This window comes from Oenanthe melanoleuca, unplaced genomic scaffold, assembly GCF_029582105.1.
Source record: "Oenanthe melanoleuca isolate GR-GAL-2019-014 unplaced genomic scaffold, OMel1.0 S019, whole genome shotgun sequence".
Lineage (NCBI taxonomy): Eukaryota > Metazoa > Chordata > Aves > Passeriformes > Muscicapidae > Oenanthe > Oenanthe melanoleuca.
The window spans coordinates 60200-82895 of record NW_026612668.1 but is presented as its reverse complement, the minus strand read 5'-3'; the positions used below and the strand labels follow the sequence as shown (position 1 = coordinate 82895).

The window sequence follows — 22696 nt, the reverse complement described above, 5'->3', positions numbered from 1 at the left end:
TCTGTGCTCACAGGAGTGGCAATGTATGAGACTTCTAATGGGTTGAAGTGATTTTAAAAAGGAGAGGATGGATTTCAGGAGTGGAACAGGCAGCAGAAACTCAGCAGTAGTTTTTGTAAAGGTGGATAAATAAATAAAAGCTTTGCCTTAAACTAATAGGCATGTGAATTCACCAGCAGATTGTGAGTATACACACAACTACTCTAACTGCAGTCCTCATGGAAAGACACATTTACTGGGACATTCTCCAGACCCTATCACCCTTCTTTTGGAAAAGGTTACGCACAATTTGAGTTTTAAACAAATTTGGTTTGGACTTCCAACTTCAATGTGACATTTTAGTTTTGTTCCACACATATGCACTCTGCTTTTCTGTGGTTTCAACCAACAATGAGAGCAAAACTAAATTAAAGGCTGTTGCAGCCTGTGACATGTCAGAGAGACAAACAAGACCCTCTAATGATTAGCAACTTGCTGCTGGGCATCATTACTGTATCTCCTGGGTTAGTGATTAATTAACTTCCGTCTGTTGTTGGCATTTTCTACTGCTTCAGGCTATTTCTATCTATAGCATCCCTTTAACAATCTAACTTTGCAATATATAATTTAAAATTCAAGTGTTTCAAGGAATACCAGGAAATGCTGTAATTTAATGAAGATTAATGCAGGGAGTGAATGAACCTCACAAACTGGTTATTGAGGGAAAAAAGGTATGTGTCTTAGCTTCAGCCAAATCAGGTGTAAAGATTATACACCATCTGCAGCATTGTATCAATATGCTGTGGATTAACATCTCTGTGTGTTTGCTGGGGGTGGTTGGTGGAAGTGACAAGCCTGGTTTGCATGCAAACCTCCAGAATCCATTTCAGCTCTGCACAGCAGAGCTTGTGCAGACCGAGATCACTCCCGTGGCATTGTTTAGGATTGCACCCTCTTATTTAAGGTAGTTTGTACCAACTCGGAGAATGAAATCCCTTCCAACTGAAACAGAGTTTGGAAGGAGAAAAATAATGGATCCCAGAAGCCAGCTGGGTTTGCTGCTCATCTAAGCAAACTCCTTAGAGGGGACATAAAATAGTGTCATTTAATTTGCTTCTAAATCACTAATCAGCTCTAACATATGTTCTCTATATTCTCAACTACTTTGAAATGATAAAACATTTGCCAATATTATTTGGTTTGATGGAAGGGACTTCCCTAGAAGTTTAACAGAAAACAACTGGGTGTTATCTCTAATCTGAAATCAGTGGGAGTTTTGGCTCTGAATTTACAGAAGTCAGGATGAGAGTTGCTTCTTTTTTTTTCTCTTTATAGTATCCATTAGAGGCGGGGAAAGAATCAGCATCTATTTACTCCAAAAAATAAAATGCTGAGTGATTGCTGTTGTAAATATAATTGTATCTGAGCATTTATCTCCAAAATAGTCATATTTCCCATTCCAGGTTCTTTGTTTGAAACCAATATGTATCATACTCCTATTCCAGTTTTGAAAAGAGGGCTAAACGACTAAAAAACTGCAAGCCAAGGACCAGCTAAGGATGGTTGATTAGTAAGAAAAGCAGGGCTCTATAAAAAGTCTGATTATACTTTAACAATACTTCAACAGACTTCAAGTGTGCACTTGGGCAAAACAACCGCATTTACATTCAACAAGTGTCAGACTAAGTGTAACAAAGCTGGAAGCAGGGGGAGAACTACATTCATTTAAACACCTGGTTTATCTCACTTCAGTCTCCATTCAGTGCAGGATCTGACACAAACCTGTTTCTCACTCCCCCACCCCCCAGAAAGCTCAAATCAAAGAGTACCTACTCAATCACAGGTGGTGATTCATCCTGAAGATAAATGTGAAACTAAATATACATTTCCTGCATCTTCAGCTAAACATACAATTGTAGAAAAGTTAGCCTGGAGCTTAATTTGTTCTACACATCAGTAAAACAGAGCTATGCTTCTTTAGCATGATAAAAAAGGATATATAAAGGCAGCCCCAAGTACTTCTATTTTATGCAGACCATGTGACAGCTTCCAAGGCTTAAAAAGCTTTTAAATATCACTCTTTCCTGTTTCTTGCTAAAAATAAGAAAACAAAAACAACCTCTCCCAAAAAACAACAACAACAAAAAACCCAACAAACCCAAAAAAACAAACCAAACAACAAAAAAAAAAACCCAACCAAACAACAAGAAACCCCAAACCAACCCAAAAGCAAACCAATTAACCTGCAGGTATCAGTGGAAGGCCTAAATGAATCCTTCTGCATTTTTTCTTCAGTGTCAAAATTATCTATGGTGTACTGTTACATCTGGAACTCAGTTAGCTCCTGATTTTAGCAGACTTCAGTAAATATGGAATTTAAAACAGTGGCAGAACTTTGGAGACTTTGCAAGGAGCCCTCTTAAATTTTGGCTCATGCTGCAGTTCAGCATTCAGGAAAATAATCATCTCCTTGATCTACTTCAGAGTGAGTAGGAGGATATGAAGAAGGAAAAGCTCTGACAAAGACACCAAATTGTTTCAGGATTTGTCTGTGTGATGTATGCACACCACATGAGCAGTTTTAAAGGTGATAAGTCTGTCACACATAAATAATAACAAGTCATAAAGTGAAAAAGCTACATCTCAGAGTACCTACTTACCTTATAGAATATCAGCAAAAGATCATCCAGGTTTCCATGCAAATCTCCTACAGGAAACAATTTTTTTTTTTTTTTAATTTTCTCACAGAGGAAGAATCTGAATTATAAAACTGGAATTAGTTGGACCTAATAAATTTCCCCCCATGTTTTCCTTATGTATATAAACAAAAAAATGCCACTAAAAGACATTTTGAAATATAGTAGACTTCTACATATTAATGGGTTTAAATTTACCAAAGTAGTCCTTTTTATACTGCACAACTGAATGCGTTTCAGTGATGGGGTTTGATTACTACCAGCAGGAAACGATGGAGAGTGTCAAGATCTGTCCGTGCCTCTGTGCCTCAATGCTAAGGCCACAGGAAAGACAGACTGGGTCCTTTTTGAGATGTTTGTTTGGAACAGGCAGGGGGATTTCACCCCAACACAAAGCATCACTGCAGCACAGATCTCCTTGTGCATCTGACTGCATATCAAACTCACAGAGCCAGCCTTCTCATGTCTGAGAATCACCACCACAAAGTTGCAAAACAGTTTTAAAACCTATCTTGTGATAACTGGCTTTTACCACCAATGATTAGGAAAAGAGAAGTGACATTTTTATGTGTATATGTTTTTCTGTCCAACTTTTGATTAATTATGAGCCTGCTGAATTTGTTCTAAGGGATCTTTCAAGATATGATAGATATTTAGTACATACATAGGATGCAAACATTTCAGGTATATATTTAATCTGCATTATTAATTTGAAATTATAAGAAATTGAGAGTGATACCTTAAGGAAATTAACATTTTGAATCAATTATGCTTAAAAATGAGTTATCTCTCTTCTGCATAGGCTCTTTCTGGTGACAAAAACTTTTAGTTTCAGTACAGGAGAGGGATCCCTTTTAATGCTGCTTACATAGTGCAAATGCAATACAAACATGAAGAGGAATGTTTATTTAACAAGAACACGTTGTGTTGTGAACAAGCATGAATCTGTGTTTCCTTGATTTGGAAGGGGGTCTTGTTGGCTTGGTTAATAAATTATTGTTTATACAAAAACTCATTTAAACAAACCCTTTCCTGGCAATCAAAGTAGGTCTATAACCACATCTTAAAAAACATTATTTATTTCACATGTCTCACAGTACCTCCCTTATACCACTTTACTATTACACAGAGCACACTCTGATAGATATCAAGAGTTATGTCACCATTATTGTTCTGTTTTTCAGCTACTGCATTTTGTGTGAAGTCAGGATACTGCATCCTGTTATCCATAATTTACAAAAGTGTAACAAAATAGATGGGCAAAGAGCTCTTAGTTCTTTACTGTATGACACATTATTCTGTGCAACCAATTTGTTGGTTGTATAAAGACTAATCCATCCTCCTGGGTCTCCTTAGAAATGAGGGGTTATTATCATTTCAATTTATTCTAGATAGTCATGCTGTCAATGAAAGGTCTTTTTTTGCCACCCGTATTAAACCCTCATTAAAATAATTACAGACTAAATTATGATTAAAATCATTAAAATCATTACTGAGTAAGGTCTTTTACTCAGTGAGAGGAGAAAGAGGTGAGACTTACAGCCAGTGATCAAAATACTTGGTGGCATTTTAGAGGTGGAAGTGCAGGAGTATTTAAGCTGCACTGCAGTGTTAGCTGAATTAATACTAATTCATTCAGAAATGTTAAACAAGAACAGGAAAGAGGAGGTGAGGGAATCTCTTAAAATATACTTACTATGACTCAGGAACTTTTTGTTTGTTTGTTTGTTTGCTCCAATTTATGTATTTGTGGGGGAAAATAAAATAAACAACTTTTTAAAGGGCATTGAGAATTTTCTTCTAATGGCAAAACTTGAAAATGTCAGTATCATTCCCTAATCACTTAGGAATATCAACCCATAGCCCAAAACAGGTATCTTCTTTGGCACCTTACCACAGACAGTTATCTCCTTGGAATAGGAAGTTGAAAGATGAGTGATATTTGGCATCTCCTTGAGAACCCTCCTAGTTTCACTTAGCAGCTGCAGTACATAGCGGGCATGAAGCAGCTGTGAAAGAAATAGCAGGTAGAAAAGGAAAACTTCTTTGAATTAGCAATAGGTCTGGCTCTTTTATTAATATCAGACATGCACTGCCAAGGTTATTTATAGTGCAGATCTCCAGACATGAGTACGGGATTTATGGCCTACAGCTAGGAATTCAGAGTGTTCATAGCTTTGCATTTGCTTCCTAGTGAATGGACATGGAGCCCTTAGTGAACTTGTTTTACAGATTTTCCCACTTTATTTATACTGTACTCTTTCTACTCTTCCTGTTTTTCAGGAGAGATAAGACTTAGAGAGCACTCAGAATCATTGCATAAGGCCATCTGTTTAAAGTAACTGGGGAAAAAATAAAAAGTATGTCATTCTAGGTGTGAGTAAACAAACAAACAAAATCTCACAAACTCCAAAACACAAGCCAACAAAAAAAATCCCCAAAGGCCATAAATGATATTTCAGCGAATTGCAAAAACAATGACAAGAAAACTCCAGTAAGGCCTGCCTTAGTAAGAGTTATCTTCCTGTTCAGTGAAGAAGTTATAACAATGCAACGTTGAAGCTTCTGGTCTTCTCTCATGTTTTTTATGAACATTTTGTCAGCTGGTGATTTTTAAAGTTTTAATTCCAACAGAGATCTGAGGAATTTTGGTAGGGGAGATAGATGAGCTACAGAATGACTTTTCAAGATTCATGTTTTTAAGCAAATAAAAAGGCCAATTACCTATGACTGTTTCCTTAATAAAATGCCAGCCATAGTAAGAGAAGGGAGAGTGGACAGTAAGGTGAAGTCTGGGTTGGCTCATTTATCACGTGCTTTATATTTGGTACTTTTTGAAAATCAGCCTCCACAGAAAATTACTGGAGAAAAATATTCTTATTTAGTAAATTAAAAAGCACGATACACCCTTGCCCCTTTTACAGAGCATATTGTTAAGCAGAAATGATTACAAGTCCAAACAAAGCTGTGCCATTTAATGCCTCCCTGCTCCACCCTCATCTTGTGGGCAACAAAAGGACTTGCTCAGGAATACAGAGAATGAGAAACAGCCTCCTCTCTGTCTTGGAAGCTGCAGCCCAACCTGCAGAGATTTGTGCTATCACTCTGTTCTGCTACATTAGCAATGCTTTACAGTCACTCCACTGTTACGGCAGAGTCTTGCAGCCTGCAATGAGGTGATTGACCCTTACACCTCAATTCCTCTAAAAGAAAGAGGTGAGGGACAAAAGACAGAGAACCAAACAATGAACACTTTTAACCCATAAAAAGATGAGAATTAGTTTCTATTTTAGCTTAGCATACCTTCCCCAGTCCTGCACTCTCACTGAGAACCCCTGCCTTGCAGCAGCTAAGGGTTCCCATTTCATTTCACTCATCCCTGCCTCCTCCCCAGTGTCAGACCTGGTGGTCATGCAGCAAAGTAGTGAATCAAATGTGGGTACTTTTCTGTATAAGAACTGTCTGCTTTTGATTTTATTGTGTTAGCAGATCAACTTCCCAAGGCAGCTTACCATGCACATTTATGATCATAATGGGATAGCAGGAAAAAGTAATGAGATGTAAAAGAAAGGTGAAATATCTCTTTGGGCATGAGTTTAGCCTTACATTGGATTATGGACCTACAACTTTACAGATGTAAATAAGTTAAGAAAAGAAAACAAGCTAGTTGCAAATTACCTGTTCATTCCTGAAAGCATGAAGGAGAGCATTGGCATCTTCCACAGTAAGGGGGAATGAGAGTCGTGGTCCATGATAAGAGTCTGGAACATCAATCTTTTTTTCAAATTCTTTTAAACATAAGTCTTCGTCCACCACCTGAGAAGCACTAGGGCTGGTGAAAATTTGAGAAACTGGAAGAAGATAGAAGGAAAACAAAAATGTAGACATTGCATAAGTTCCCCATAGAGCTGTAACAGCCTGGCCAAAATTGTTTGAATCTTACTGCTTTAACTGCTGCAGTATTATAATGGCTGACTCCTGCCTCCTATAGTGGAAAAGCTCCAGGTTCCCCAGATTGTTTCTCAATACTAAAACCAACCAACCAATCAACCCCTACAAAGTAAAAAAAAAAGACCAAACCAAGTTAAAAACAGGCAAAAACACTTTTCCAGCTTCTGGAAAAGAAGCTGTAGTCAGGGTGCAAAACATTTTGCACTGAAGTTGTAGAGCAGTCTGCTCACAGGTAACAAGAGCCATCACCTCGTACAAACTTCCTTCTCCTTCCCCCTTGATGGAAGGAGATACAAAAATCATGGCTGATCATTTAATGACCATCCGTTTTAAGTTCAATATTACACTTTTAATACCAGTTTTGAAGATTCACTTCTATTGTTTTTATTTTCTACTTAAAATTTTTAGGCTAAATATTAGCAGGTCACAGTGATTATTTTAAAAGTCACCAACAAAATTCTATTTATTCACAGTGGATTGCAAATCACTCCTTTCTGATGCAGCTAGGAAACAATGCCAGAATTTGGTCGGCTGCCATAAAACTGTTGGATGAAATAAAGTAAACAAAAACAGAGTGGTGAAAATGGAGCATAGCTTCTAATTTTCCTGGAACATGAAGAAAGCAGGAACACTGCTAATTGCTTCAATCCATTCTTTTTCTTGATATACCCTTGAAATGTTACTGACTGATCAGCAGATTTCAGTGTTTTCTTCTTGCAGATTGTCTCGGTCATGTATTATTCTAAAAGAGAGAACTAGGCCCTAAATGAAAGTGTTCCAGCAGGTGCTGTTGCACAGTTGCTTTTGTGAGATGATTGTTGTAAATACTTTTTGCTGGGCTACAGTTAAGTTTTCTGTAACCCTGATTTCCTGCAACAGCAAATAAAAAAGTATTATTTACAGCTGTGCAGCTGTATTATTTGTTGCTGATTTACAGCTGACCTGTAGCTGTGACTCAAAACTCACAGTAGCCAAAACCAGCATGCAACCTCATAAATTATGAAATTCATAAAGGCCAACTTGTCTTGCAACTGGATATTAAAGAAATAAATAGATAAAAACATAATCTGCATTTTAAAAAGTCCCCTTTTACCATGAGCACTTCAGCTGTGAGCTGATTAGCACATTCAGTGCTAATGCAATGTTATACTCAGCCATTTAAATGGATTAAGGCATCAAGTAACAGCAAGGTGCTCAGGGTTGACCATTTTCACCAAGTGCAGTTTGATTTGCAGTCTTCCACTTCCACAGTTACAGCTTTGTCTGGATGGACACCAGAATGTCACCATCGACTGAAACTGCTGATTCTCATATAGTGATCAGCCAAGCACATTTGCACCAATTCTTGCTCCAGCTCTATCAGCAGGCCTCTGGGCAGTATCTCCCTCTGCACCCTACTTCCCAAGAAGTGGGTGCTTGCACAGCCAACTCCTCAGACCACCCAAATGCCTCATTTCTTGCCTGTTCTAACCAGCTGTCCTCATCTGACATGATTCTTCAGAGTCAGTGACCTTCTGAGCATTTCAAGCCAGGCAGACACCTGCCCATGCCTGCTCCTACTCCTGCCTTCCCCCTTCCAGCACGCAGTAGGCCATCCATCCATCCATCACTCTGCCTCTGAACATGAACTTGCCTTCCTCACAGACTCACTTCCATTTTGGCACATGCTCAGGCTGGGAAGCTCAATCCTTCCCTATAGGACATATTTCTGCAAAGTACACCCAATTTTCCACTTCTGGATGAGCTGTCAAAAGCCAGTCATGGTCATTACCCTTAGAGTGTGCTTACATCTCCTCAGGTGTCTTTCAGATGGATTTTAAGGCTTCTTCCTGCACAGCATGACAGTCCCATCTCTGAACAATCAGTAATGGATGACCTAATGCAGCCTGGGGAACACCATGCTGTCCAGCAAGTACCCCAGCTTACCACATGCCCCATGCAGGACTAATTCTGAAGGATTCAGCACCCCTCACATTTTGCTGTTCTACTTGAAGCTGTCATGGCTCTTTTAGTTCATGCTGAAAGAGAGGGATGAAAAGTCTTGGCATGCTGGGTTCAGGCACATGTGTCAAGACAGAATGAAATATCCTCTGCCAGCATCTGCACCTCTCCACTGACTAGAGGGAGCACAGGCAATGATTGGCTTTGTACTCTGACACCAGAGGTCTAGCCCACGCTCAGAGAGTTGAGCCTTCACTATTAACAAAACCCAAATAACTACCTTACAGCCATATTCTATATTAAACACAAACACCCAGAGCTTAGTGGAGTCAATTTGGTCAGAGAAAGCCCAAAGATCTGATTCTCCTGACAAGATCACTTTGTCTTTGGAGTTTTTCAAGACAAGTCAAGGCTGCCAAGGATTTACTGACTATCAGGGGAACAGGGAATCAGCTACTTCTGCAGCTCTGAAATCAGTTATCTGTTCTGCCACTACCTGTGTGCCTTCAGCCTGACCATTGGGGTATCTGAGAGTACCTCTGAATCCTGAGAAGTGCTCTTTCATAAGCCAGATTGACCCATAGCTCTCAGGTCAAAGCCAAATGGACACTGAGCCTACAAAGAGGAAGGAAGTTTCTAAAATGCTTCAAACATTTCTTACTTCACACCATTCCTGGTGCTACAAACTGCAAGCAGCTATAACTTATTCCCCACTGCAATAATCACTCTGTGCAAAACATCTTGGAAGGGTGTTAAAGCTGTAAGGGAGGCATCATGGGGAGTGAAACTGCAGAAAACAACACTTTTTTTTGTTCCTCTTTGAAGGAAGGCTCCAGGAGGTGCCCTGGTGACCTCGAGAGGAACAGGTTTAGATTCCCAGTCCCACCATTTTTCTCAGGATGTGTCTGCAGTCTTCTCACCCTCAATGTGCCCATAAAAGAGTGAGTAATTGGGTCATCTTTTGCTGGAAAGGCAGTTTCCAGCTTTCTCTGACCAGAGAACTTTCCATTGAAAGCTGAGAAGGTAGGAAGGTTTTTTTCAGGAAATGAGGGAGAAAAGTGTAAGGTAGAAAAGGGTCTTATTCTTATTTCTACAAACCGTTGCAAAATAGCCTTTAATAAGTAGCAGAACAAGACATTCAGCTATATAATATCCCAATCACAAATTACACTGACATCTTAAGGAGACTGAGAGGATGAAAAAACTTTAGGGTATAACAGATAAACAATCACATCAAAAGCATTACTTAATGTTAATGAGATGGCAGCTGCTTCTCTTTCATTGAAAAACAATCTGAAAAAAAAAAGATTAAAAGGAGGAAAGGAAGATTAATGATGGAGGCTGAGTAGTTTATAATATAAGGAAAACCACAGATCACAAAATGTTCAGGTAACTTTCTTATTACATACTGACAACAACAGGGAACCTATTCTTTGGTAGGAATATTATATACTGTCTTCTTGGACACAGCTTTTGAAACATATGCTATCACTTTAATTTAAGTGAGCACACACTGATGAAAAGAAAAAAAAAAAAAACCCAGAGAATTGGAATTGCAAGTTTTAGAAAATGCTTGAGAATAGCAAAGTCAATTTGAAGTCTCTCTGGCTTTTATGTTTACATTCGCTGTAGTTCACATCTTAAGATGGTGATTCAGCAGAAGTGGAAGCAGTTCCTTAAGAATCTCTATTCAGCACTGATTTTGCTTACATCAGTGGGGCTAGCATGAGTGCTGCAAAGGTCTCCTCCAGGGGCAAGCAATCAAGAGCTTAAAGCAAAGAACACATGCAGCCAGCATTTGTGGACAAAATAACCACAACCCAAAAAATACACATTTGATATACAATTCCTCAAAAAAAGAAATCTAAGTCAGCTCCTTTGCATAGGCAGCCCTGGCCATCTCTATTAAACATACACCAGAATTTTTCTGTTTTGTTTAGGGTTCTGGTATCTGCAACACATGGCACTAGAAGGGGGAATAAACCAAGACAAAAATAAAGCCTTTGGAGCAGTTATCAAGTCTTAACAACGTCAGTCCTAAAAGATGGAAGTTTTAAGCTAGCAAGACAAAGGGATGCTTTACCATAAACCATATACACTTTATCATTTGTTTCAGCCTTAACCTGAATTGCACATCTGCAACTCCTAATATCTACAAGACCAAGAAACAGGTCACCTGTGCAGTGGTGATGAGGGGCAGCCCACAGGACCCTCCATCTCCCTCCCTGTGCACAGGTGAGGCTCAGATCTCCAATTGCACACGAACAGCTTATGCATGTAGCAATGTGCTCTGCAATGTCCTGAGCAAGTCACCTGAGACACCTCACCTTTATTCCTTCTGCCAGTAGACGCAGTTAATAAAGGTGGATAAATCATATCTACAACAAGCAGCTGTAAAATTCCATTTTAATATTATCATAGAAATAGAGATTAACAATATTTTGCCAAATCTCAGACCTAGCACTACTGTTTTCTTTCCCATTCAGGTGTAAAAGTTGAACAGAGGTGCATTATCAGCATGAAGAAGTAGATGAAGTGAGCAGTATCTGATTTTCTTTAAGTTTGCTAATTCCTTCCCAGGAAGTTAAATGACTAAAGCAAATTTTTTTTCACTGAAAATGGCAGTAATCGGAAAAAAAATCAAAGGGAGGACTATTGTGTCATCTGCCTTGACTTTGGAGCAAGGCTCAAATGTAATTTATTTTTCTGCAGAGTACAGAAAGCATTAGGCACTCTAAAGTACTTAAGAGAGAAAAATTGCAATTTCTACCAGTTGTCATTAGAACATTGAATCACTTAAAGTTTTGATGGTGGTTTTATCCTGCTATTAAAGTATCTTGTGCAAATTTTAATTGGAATAACCCATGGCAAGACCAGATGAAAGAGAAAGAGCATTCTCTTGTAATGCAATAAGAAGGAGACAGCCTCATTTTTAACTCCACTGGGATTAGATCTATTCTAAATTCATTCAGGGAAGTCACATTTGTTTTCTGGACTTGGGAATCACTTTCAGTCTGTCCTTCTGTTGAGCTTGACCTCAAAAGTAAGCTGTGTCCAAGGATCTCAAAATACTTCAAAAATTAAAGGTTATTCCTTGAAAACTGAAGCTTAAATTAAATGATTCCTAAAGATTTATCTCCAGCACTTTAAATTTCTTTCTTTTTTTATCATTCATATGATACAGACATGTCGTACTGAAATACAGAATAAATTAAATAGTGGTCCAGAACTGACAGAATTAGTGGGTAGTGGGGGAGAAAGAGCAACCTCTTTGATTATACCTGCCTTAAACCAACTGAACACAATCTTTCTGAATACTCACATCTCATAGTTTAAGAAAACATGCACAGAAAGCTGTGAAAATTGGATTCTCTAGGAAGGGCAGTAACATATAAGAAAGTCTTCTGAGCACCTCTACATATTCTCATAAGGACAACAGGCACCTGTTCTGTCTGCTCTAACTCACTAAATAGGTAGGGAGGAGTGTGAACACTTAGAGGATCAAATTCATATTACAGTATTTGGGAGATCAAACTTCAACCCCAGCATGTGCCATAGGTGGTAAATATCACATTGAAAATTAACTTTCCTCGCATTAAGTTTTTAAAATACAAATCTCCACATTACTTTTATTTTTATTGTTACCTGAATCAGGATGAGTACAATGGTCCAGCATGAATGTAAAAAAGTTGGATAGCTGAGTATGAAAAAGAAAAGAACAAACACACTGATCAGTTTAGGTGATCCAACAAGCATTAACATCTTTCTTACTCAATTACTTGCAATTTCCCATTTAGGGGAATATAAGTCACTACTGTATATTCCCATAGTATCAGCCTGCAATAACGACACAATCTGTGTCCTACTACAAAATAGCCCAGCTTCCTTTTTTGCCATGAATTCACAGCTAATACTTCATGAATACATAAAATGTTTCAGGCTGTTTCAGTCCTGTTGATGTTTCTGAGTGTAATTCATCTCGCCCGCCACCCAGACTATTTGCCAAGACTTTCTTCATAGTCAATAGAAACAACTGCCACAATGCAGTGAACTGACTTTAGACACAGATGCTAGGATGAACACAAAGGTCTGTAAGTTCCAAATTTCCTATATTGACCCTAAAGGAAGACTGGGCTGACATGCTGAAACATTGAGTCCTCTGTTGGACATATATTGCCTCACAGACAGTTAAAATCACCCACAGTGATCTGTAAATGACCTGCAATCCCTGGCTAACAGAGCTGCTATACAGGAACCTATACCCCAGATATGTTGTGTGGGCAGAATGATGTCCTAATGCCTATGTAGTTACATTCATCTGTATGTCTGTGAATGAATATACAATTTAGTTCATGTGTCAGGCAGGGAAACAAGTTTTTTTATCATGACCCAGCTTTGTAGAAGAAATCACCACATACCCATTTTGTTAGTACAACCATAGTGCTGGGGATAACATAAGTGCTTGTATAGGAAGAATGGAAGATTACAAACCTGTAGTTGATCCTGTTCATCAGCATATTCGATTGACTGAAAGATACTGAGAGAATAGCGGCGCCTCATCTCCAGCCGCGCCATCGTAAAGCGGTACCACTTCTGGATGAGGATTGCAGCTCTAATGACTGTCAAAACAGAAAGCAGTGGAGTACACATGGATGCAGGGTAATCTACAATGAAAATATGCCTGCTGCCTTTGCAGAATTTTGCAATCAGATGACAAATTCAGTCCAATGTACACAGTCAGCAATAAAATGAAACCCAGTAAAAGTGACACTGAAAAAAATACAATATAGCTTTACTGTTTCTGTCCTCCAACACAGACCCCAAGCAAGCTGACTTGCTCAGGCCTTAGTAGTTAGTAACCTTCCCCATTTAATTGTCTTGAAGACAGTACCCAGGTAAGAAGCCAGTCATGTTCAGCTGATGGGCACTATATGGCTTTTGGGAAGGTGAAGAAAGGAAGAACAGTTTGGCCTATCAACAGCATATTTCTTTATCAAGCTGCAGTAAAAGCTTTGATTTTGCAAGTTGTGACATGAACAATCATGCAATGACAGTATTTGAAACAGCCTCTACTACCAGAAAGTTTTTGCCTACAGAGCTGCATCAGTAAGCCAAATTCAGCAAAATTCAAATCCTAGGATAAAAATTTAACAAATGGGGTAGAATATGTTGCTTAAATAGACAAGCCAAAAGGCTATGAGGTATAGTTTTTGCAAGCTTGGTTAACAAAAGAACACTCACCCCAAAAAAATCAATGGAACATGCCAGAAGACAATTTTTGACTATGTGCTGAATATGCATTCTGTTCAGCACTTTAAGAAGTTGTATCTACTATGGTATCAGTCTGGAAAACTGCTGGAAACTTCACTGAAGGACAATCATCAAGACTGCAGCCTGGAGGAAAGAGCCTGCTGCCTACAGGCCTCATTCATGCCACAGAGAGACCACATTCCTTTAACTGCTCAGATAAAAGTCTGTTGAGCAGAGAAACATCTGGTGGCACAAAGAGGTCCTGGCATGGGCACTGTCCTGCACTGCAAAACAGTAAAGAAAAGCTCTGTACTACAGGGTTTACACCACTCAAATATTGTAACTGATCTCCAACACCAGGCATTTTTATACTGGGATGAGTGGGACCTGAGTGACAATTATTTGTTCCTTACCTGCATGCAGGTAAGGACAAATATTAATGGAAAAGTGATTCTATTAATAGAGTATAACATTAAGGAAACATTTTTATATATAAATGCTCACAGATGCCACAACAACATGTTACTTGCTTATTTTACCATTAATGAGTATACAGTATAGTTAAAATGGTAAAATTTTCTAAAAAGCCTAAAAAGACCAAAATCCAGAAATACTTCCATCCTGTAGATATTGCAGCCATCCTAGAATAATCCTTCTGCCTGAAGGAAATGTGATCATTATATGACTAAGAGCATTCTTCAGACTCTACATAAACTCTGAGATCTCTCTTATTTTCTGTGCTTTCTGGAAGTCCCCACCACTACAGACCTGAAAGCCTGACATATTACAACAAGGCTGCCACCAACATTTATGTTTAGAAGAGTACCTAAGGGGCAAAGCACAACCACCAGCACAGAAACGGATTTCCAGCATCAGAGTCATTAAACTTCCCATTAAAGCCCCCTGGGTTGCTTAATGGTCCTGAGCACTTAACATGGCACAGTTCCATTGCTATCACATAAGACAGATACATATCAATCACTGTGGTTAATGTTGCAAAACTAACAGAATGTATCCTGTCTTTTTTTTTTTTTTTTTTTTCTTTTTAATTGTACTTATTACAGCACTGTTATTCTCAGAACTGAATCAGAACATAATTTTCACACTAGGCTAATCTGCATCTCTAAAAGAAATTGTTATCAGTTGCAGAAGGTCTCTACACCAACAAGTATCTGTTAAATTCATGTTATTAATGCATTAGAGAAATGTACAGCCTCAGGCTGCAGATAGAATGATGGTTCAGCATCACTTGACTAGTGTTGAAGAGTAGAAACGAAACCATCCAGCAACTCCAGAAGACAAAACAGAGTTCATCAAGCATTCAAAATCCTAAGCCCCACATCAATGTGTGTTGATGGTTGTTGATCAAGAAAGAGTACAACTCCTCATGCTCGCTCCAGTCTTTTACGTACTCAGAAATATTCCCAAGTGGCACATCCCCAAGGTCTTGCAAGGCCCATGTAGGCATAGCATGCAAACCCAAAGAGGAAGAGCTTCCTCCCAGTGACAGGTAGGTTTGGGACTCCAGATGATTCCATTCCACTTTCACTGCTATCATACAGCAGGATGCTGCTTTGTAGTAGCATACACAAAGCTGAGGGCTGCTCTCAAACCAGTCAGCTGGGATCCCTGTAGCCATGACTAAGTGCTCCTGCTTCTTACTCACCAGCTTCCTGTGACTCATGTTCTGGCCAAAAAGAGCCTTCTTTTTCAACCATGGCTGTTCAGCATAATAATGTCCTAAGACTATGCACAGTACCATGTAACATGGCTCTCTGCTTACCAAAAAATTTGCTTTAATGAAAAATCTTGAAAGAAAACACAAAGGATCTGAACAAAAGTCTGAGTGAATCCTGGATCCCACCTGCTTGTGCAAAGACTTCTGAGTTCATACCAAGGTGGGGTATGATTAAAAGGGGGGTGATAATCCATTAGTTTAATTGAACATTTAACCAGGTCCTGTGGAGACTTTCAACTGATAGCCTCAGTAATTATCAGGGAGAATGTCAGGCCAGGCACTTGGTAGGCCAGAAAAGGGATTTTGAAGTCATTGTAATAGCTCTGCTTTATTACACTTGTTTCATAACTAGGGTCACACAACAGCAGGGAAATTGGGGTGGTTTGCCCAGGAACCCTGTAGTGTGAAAAGACATAAAAGGTCCCACTCAATACCTTACCTCTGCCAGTGACAGAGCAAGTACAGACACCTCTGAAATTTAGCTTCTCTCCCAGATGCTGTGAATCTTTTACAACCCATTCTGTCAATGTTAGAGGTGGTCTAAAGATGCTTCCTGACCTCAGCCAGCGTCTAAAAGCTAATCACAGTTTTAAAAGAAAATAATTTTCCTGAGCAAGTATTTTAACAACCGGTCTTGAGGCGGGGGGGGGGGGAACATTACCTTGCAATCCTCTTCTGGTGTCAGAGAGAGAACAACCACTTGCCCTGAAGACAAAGGCAACACTCACCATTCTCTGACCTTCTGTCAGCTACAGAACTGCTGCACCCCATGGTTCCAATGATGCTGCCCATCCGATTTAATTGCTGCTGATACGAAGCATGTTTCTCTCAGCTGTTAGCATTATACACATTTCCTGTGTTGTTCCTTCAGTAACGAGGGCTATACTCCTTTGGGCTCCTGGGCTCTTCCTAGTACTCCTAACAGGGATGAGTTTGGAAGGAAGGGACAGGGAGAAAAAAAATGGTGCTTGACAACACAGAATCTGAGGTACCTTCAGCACATAAAAAATTATTGTTCAGCACATCCTACCTAAACTAGGGGCTTTTTTCCCACATCTGATTACTATTAACTTGCAGTCAAGAGAAATTAACTTAGACATTAATACAGTTTACTCCTTACATGTTAGCTTAATGTTAATGTGCAGCAGCAATTTCTTATATGAAGAATAGCTATTTAAAGCCTTACTACTAGAGACAAGGGACTTCAGAGACACATTACTCTTCATTCTTATGATTCAGAAATTTGAACTGCAGAATTTTAAAGATTTTAAATTAGATGTGATAGTACTGCTAAAAAAATCCCAACCCCAATCCTCCTAACACTCCATTGATTTGAAAAGTTGCCTTACCACGCCATTTATCACTTTATCACTCAGTGTCACCAAATTTACCAGGACACAGTACCATAGACAAATCACTTCATTATCAGATTTCATTTAAATAGAATATCCAATTTTCTGTTGCATTTCTACCAAAAAAATAAAAAAAATCCAAGGAAAATATTTTGTTTCATTAAATAGATGAACAGAATACATTTTGAAGTGAAATCTTTTGGGTTTTTCTCCTGGCACTTGCTCAGCTCTTCACTAAATAGTATCGTTCACTAATGCAATACACTCTCTAATCAAAAAATTCAAAGGAATACAATTCCTCTGAGATACAAAATGGATCAATTTCTAAGCAACAAGAAATTCACTAATGCTCTTAGATACTGAATTTTGTTTTAGCTAAAGATTTCTTATATGATCACGCTGACCCCTCTCTCTCTGTCTCTGGGGATACATCTGACATCTAAATTATTTTATCTGTTGTTTTGTTTCATTGATATTCCTTTCCTTTTAACTCAAGTTATAAAACAAAGAAGAAATTAATCAGCAAAAAATGAATGCCTAGCTACTACTTTCCTTTGGCTTTATTAGCAGAAATCAAAATAAAAGAAGAATACAAAAGAAAAATATAAATGCATAACTAGGTGATTTTTCAAGTGAAAGCACTTATAGTTGTGGGTCTGTATGCGCAGATTTCAATATTTACTATATATGATATTCTGTCCTGTCATGTTAGTATAACACAACTCTTTGTAGGTCTGGGGCTTTTTTTCAGGATCCCACAAAACAAGGGTATCCTACACTTGAGCTGGGTCTGACTCCTTATGAGTCAGTAATTATTTCAGGAAAGAAGGATTTTAAGCTTATTTCTCCACAACAGACTGCTTTACATCCCTCTGAAGGAGCTATCATGACATCCAAAAAAAGTGCTCTTATATCAACTTTGAGCCAATCAATGGCTTTGGCAGCATCAAATACAACATTGATATTGCTAATAGCTCAAATCTGTCTTCTCTCCAAACAATTTCTCCTCTCCTGGTTACCATCTCCTCACTTTCCCCCTTAAGAGAATCTCAATCCTTCATTACTCCATCTCAAAGAGCCAGCCGTGACTTGAATTGTGATCTGAAGACTGGCACTAAGGCCAAAATAGACCTTACAATCTAAATTCTACTGCAGCAAGACTTGATTAGAGGGCAGGTCAGCCTGTGCCCAGCAAGTGGGCAATGGGAGCCCCAAACAGAACCATGACACCTCTCAGGGCTCTCTCCAAACTACAGCAAGCAGTGGGCTGACCCAAGAAATGGGAGCTGAGTTGCTTTCAACAACTTCAGCTTTCCTCCCAGTCATCACCACTGTCCCCCACATACTTCTAAACTCATGAACTTCTAGAACCTCCCTGAGCAAAGAAATTAAAATATAGAGTTATAGGGACAGAAATCTTATTGTGACAGCAGTAAAGGAAGATTCAGACACTCAGAACTTGGAGGAAAACTTGTGCAAATATATCCTATCATTAAACAACCTAAAAAGGCCAAATCTGGCAATCAAAGGGCTAGTCCAAGGCAATAATCATTTCAGACCTTAAGTCCGAAATATCTGCATCCTAAAATGGACAGAGCGAACATTCAACAACTTTTCATGACAACTTCTCAAGTGGCTATGGAGCCATCCTCACTGCCAACCTGCATGCCTAGACTCCAGGCCAGGAGAGTAATTGCTGTGAGCTACTTACTACACAGAGTAGCAGTGCCTGGTGAAGAATCATTTGCCATTACAAAATTCCCCCCAAATGTTGGCTGATGAAATTGAAAGCTGGGCTTTTACCAAGGTATTGCAAGAGACACAAGGTAGCTGGATGAGAATTTGAAATGAAATGCTGTGTTAATATTCTGGATATTATGCCACTGATTTACCTTTAAGACAGAATCTGTCATGTTGACTAAAAAGCAGGTATTCAATTTCTACAGGTCAGTGATCTGCCCCACTTTTAGACATAACTTCAAAAAATTGCTAGATTTCTCTCAGTTTAGCAAAAAAAGCCAGTTTTGTGGTAGACAGGCACTGAAAGCACAACCCATCCACTGAAGGAAAATAAAATGTCTTTGCAATCATGCCAATGGACATGCACAAAGCTAAGCCAGAGTGGCACATGCTACTCTTTCCCTAGGCAGGAGTTGCTGAAGGTTACACACAGCAAGTGCTCTGAAATTTGGGGTTGAGAACCCGAGCTGTTGAGAGCCTGATTTACAGAGAATATGGCTCAGCATCATTAAGTTTGGATGTAATAGGTGCTGCCCCAAATCAATCATGCCTCCAGTTTGTCAGTCACATAAAGACCAGGGTGCCTCAGCCTCAAGGAAAATGGAAATCCTGTAAAGATTTATAGCTGACTTTTAATGAAATCAGACAGCAGAGTCTTTGGGCAGGGAGCCATCCTTTAAAGCACACCTTATCTTTTAAAATTATTTGAGCTGTGCTACTGACAGACAAGTGCAAATTAGGTTAAACCTGAGGATATGGGAGCCATATGAATAAGAACCACTAGGATTTAAATTTTTACTCCATCTTTTCATTTGTTTTTTACCTTTGACAAACAAAAATGAAAGGCTCCTCCTTTTGTTTTTATTGGGATGGGGTTTCTTTCTGTAATTATACTACTTCCCTAAAGTTGTTTCAACATCTCTCTCCAGCAATGCACCCCCTTTCACTACTCACCCTTTTTCTCAATCATATTTGTGAGCAGGTAGCTATGATCTCTTCCCATAACATGTCTTAGGAGATACATGTACATGGAGAGGTCATGAGATTGAGACAGTTTTCTATATAAAGACCAGATGGATGGATGGATTCTTCTAATGACAGAGGCTTTCCATTGATGCCATCTCACTATAATATTTTTATTTTACTGTGACTCACAGGAAAATTCCTTTAGAATTGTTTTTCTTTGGAAACTAGGACTGCAGAGAATGCAGATATGCCATAATGTGCTTTTGTGATGGATTTGCTTCTGTGCATTACTGAGGAAATAAAGCTGGAAAGACTAAAATACCCTAGAGAAGAGAACTCAGACATTAAATCACAATACGCAGGTCAGGACCTGGAGATGGACAGATCTCCAAAACTGTCTTGTTGGGATTGTCAAGGATGGCAATATGGAGACAAAGATCTCATTAGCTAAAAGACCCACCCTACAGAAAGTAGGATGAAGCAGTCACAGTCAACTTACAGAGTGAAATGGAACCTGGCTATGGCATAGGAACTGTAATTTTGACACCAACACTGAATTTGATCTGCCAAGGGGTTGATATGAGAACATCACACATAGACAAATCAATATATGATTAGTTCTCCATTGTTTTACATCCATGGAACAAACTAACAATTCTATTAAGTGATTTTCAGTAATTATGTATATGTGAAAGACAGAAATGAGAAAGGCTTTTTCATACAGATAATTTCAAACAGCTAATTTCTTCATCCTGCCCAGAGAAGCAAGGCTAAGCTCAATATAGAGCTGATGGAATGATTGCTATAAGTAGCCGTGTTGATAGACCTCAGTGCTGGGGCCAGGAATCAATAGGGAATGAGATGCGTGTGGTGGGTTGAGCACTGGCCAAATGTTAGTAAGATACCAGAAAGCCAGCAGAGCCTGAAAGAGAATAGATGAAGAATAGGATGAAGTTTAAGGTGGACTCATTCCTGAGCCAAAAAATGCGCTGTAAAAAGAAATAAAAGCAAGAGTAGTAAAAGTGCGAACGTGTAGATAATTCAAGCAATTCCTGAGTTCAGGAACTGCAGGCAAACCCAAAGAGAATCTGTAGAAAACATGGTGGGAGAATACCAGTTCATGTTATTTATAATCTATAAAGGGTACATTTACATTTTGACTTCTTTTTTGGTTTTTGTGAGAAAATAAACAAAGCATGCAGCCTCTTTTTTTTTTTTGTACAGCAAGACTTTAGGCAGATTTAAAAAAAAAAAAAAAAAAAAAAAGGCTGCATGCTTTGTTTATTTTCTGCACAAAAAACCAAAAAAGAAGTCAAAATGTAAATGTACCCTTTATAGATTATAAATAACATGAACTGGTATTCTCCCACCATGTTTTCTACAGATTCTCTTTGGGTTTGCCTGCAGTTCCTGAACTCAGGAATTGCTTGAATTATCTACACGTTCGCACTTTTACTACTCTTGCTTTATTTCTTTTTACAGCGCATTTTTTGGCTCAGGAATGAGTCCACCTTAAAACTTCATCCTATTCTTCATCTATTCTCTTTCAGGCTCTGCTGGCTTTCTGGTATCTTACTAACATTTGGCCAGTGCTCAACCCACCACACGCATCTCATTCCCTATTGATTCCTGGCCCCAGCACTGAGGTCTATCAACACGGCTACTTATAGCAATCATTCCATCAGCTCTATATTGAGCTTAGCCTTGCTTCTCTGGGCAGGATGAAGAAATTAGCTGTTTGAAATTATCTGTATGAAAAAGCCTTTCTCATTTCTGTCTTTCACATATTCATAATTACTGAAAATCACTTAATAGAATTGTTAGTTTGTTCCATGGATGTAAAACAATGGAGAACTAATCATATATTGATTTGTCTATGTGTGATGTTCTCATATCAACCCCTTGGCAGATCAAATTCAGTGTTGGTGTCAAAATTACAGTTCCTATGCCATAGCCAGGTTCCATTTCACTCTGTAAGTTGACTGTGACTGCTTCATCCTACTTTCTGTAGGGTGGGTCTTTTAGCTAATGAGATCTTTGTCTCCATATTGCCATCCTTGACAATCCCAACAAGACAGTTTTGGAGATCTGTCCATCTCCAGGTCCTGACCTGCGTATTGTGATTTAATGTCTGAGTTCTCTTCTCTAGGGTATTTTAGTCTTTCCAGCTTTATTTCCTCAGTAATGCACAGAAGCAAATCCATCACAAAAGCACATTATGGCATATCTGCATTCTCTGCAGTCCTAGTTTCCAAAGAAAAACAATTCTAAAGGAATTTTCCTGTGAGTCACAGTAAAATAAAAATATTATAGTGAGATGGCATCAATGGAAAGCCTCTGTCATTAGAAGAATCCATCCATCCATCTGGTCTTTATATAGAAAACTGTCTCAATCTCATGACCTCTCCATGTACATGTATCTCCTAAGACATGTTATGGGAAGAGATCATAGCTACCTGCTCACAAATATGATTGAGAAAAAGGGTGAGTAGTGAAAGGGGGTGCATTGCTGGAGAGAGATGTTGAAACAACTTTAGGGGAAGTAGTATAATTACAGAAAGAAACCCCATCCCAATAAAAACAAAAGGAGGAGCCTTCATTTTTGTTTGTCAAAGGTAAAAAACAAATGAAAAGATGGAGTAAAAATTTAAATCCTAGTGGTTCTTATTCATATGGCTCCCATATCCTCAGGTTTAACCTAATTTGCACTTGTCTGTCAGTAGCACAGCTCAAATAATTTTAAAAGATAAGGTGTGCTTTAAAGGATGGCTCCCTGCCCAAAGACTCTGCTGTCTGATTTCATTAAAAGTCAGCTATAAATCTTTACAGGATTTCCATTTTCCTTGAGGCTGAGGCACCCTGGTCTTTATGTGACTGACAAACTGGAGGCATGATTGATTTGGGGCAGCACCTATTACATCCAAACTTAATGATGCTGAGCCATATTCTCTGTAAATCAGGCTCTCAACAGCTCGGGTTCTCAACCCCAAATTTCAGAGCACTTGCTGTGTGTAACCTTCAGCAACTCCTGCCTAGGGAAAGAGTAGCATGTGCCACTCTGGCTTAGCTTTGTGCATGTCCAT

General features: G+C 38.9%; 1 protein-coding gene across 1 annotated transcript in view; it reads right to left on the bottom strand.

The window, feature by feature from the left end:
• LOC130266338 (serine/threonine-protein phosphatase with EF-hands 1-like) overlaps positions 1-16475 on the bottom strand; it is a 28812-nt gene extending 12337 nt beyond the window's left edge. The window contains exons 1-6 of the mRNA XM_056515644.1: positions 16284-16475; positions 13059-13186; positions 12213-12264; positions 6354-6526; positions 4570-4684; positions 2640-2686 (exon numbers count right to left, since the gene is read on the bottom strand). Of these exons, the coding sequence (XP_056371619.1) occupies positions 2640-2686; positions 4570-4684; positions 6354-6526; positions 12213-12264; positions 13059-13186; positions 16284-16347 (579 nt within the window). The 5' untranslated portion in view covers positions 16348-16475. The remainder of the gene's footprint in view (positions 1-2639; positions 2687-4569; positions 4685-6353; positions 6527-12212; positions 12265-13058; positions 13187-16283) is intronic.
• Between the last annotated feature and the right edge of the window lie 6221 nt (positions 16476-22696).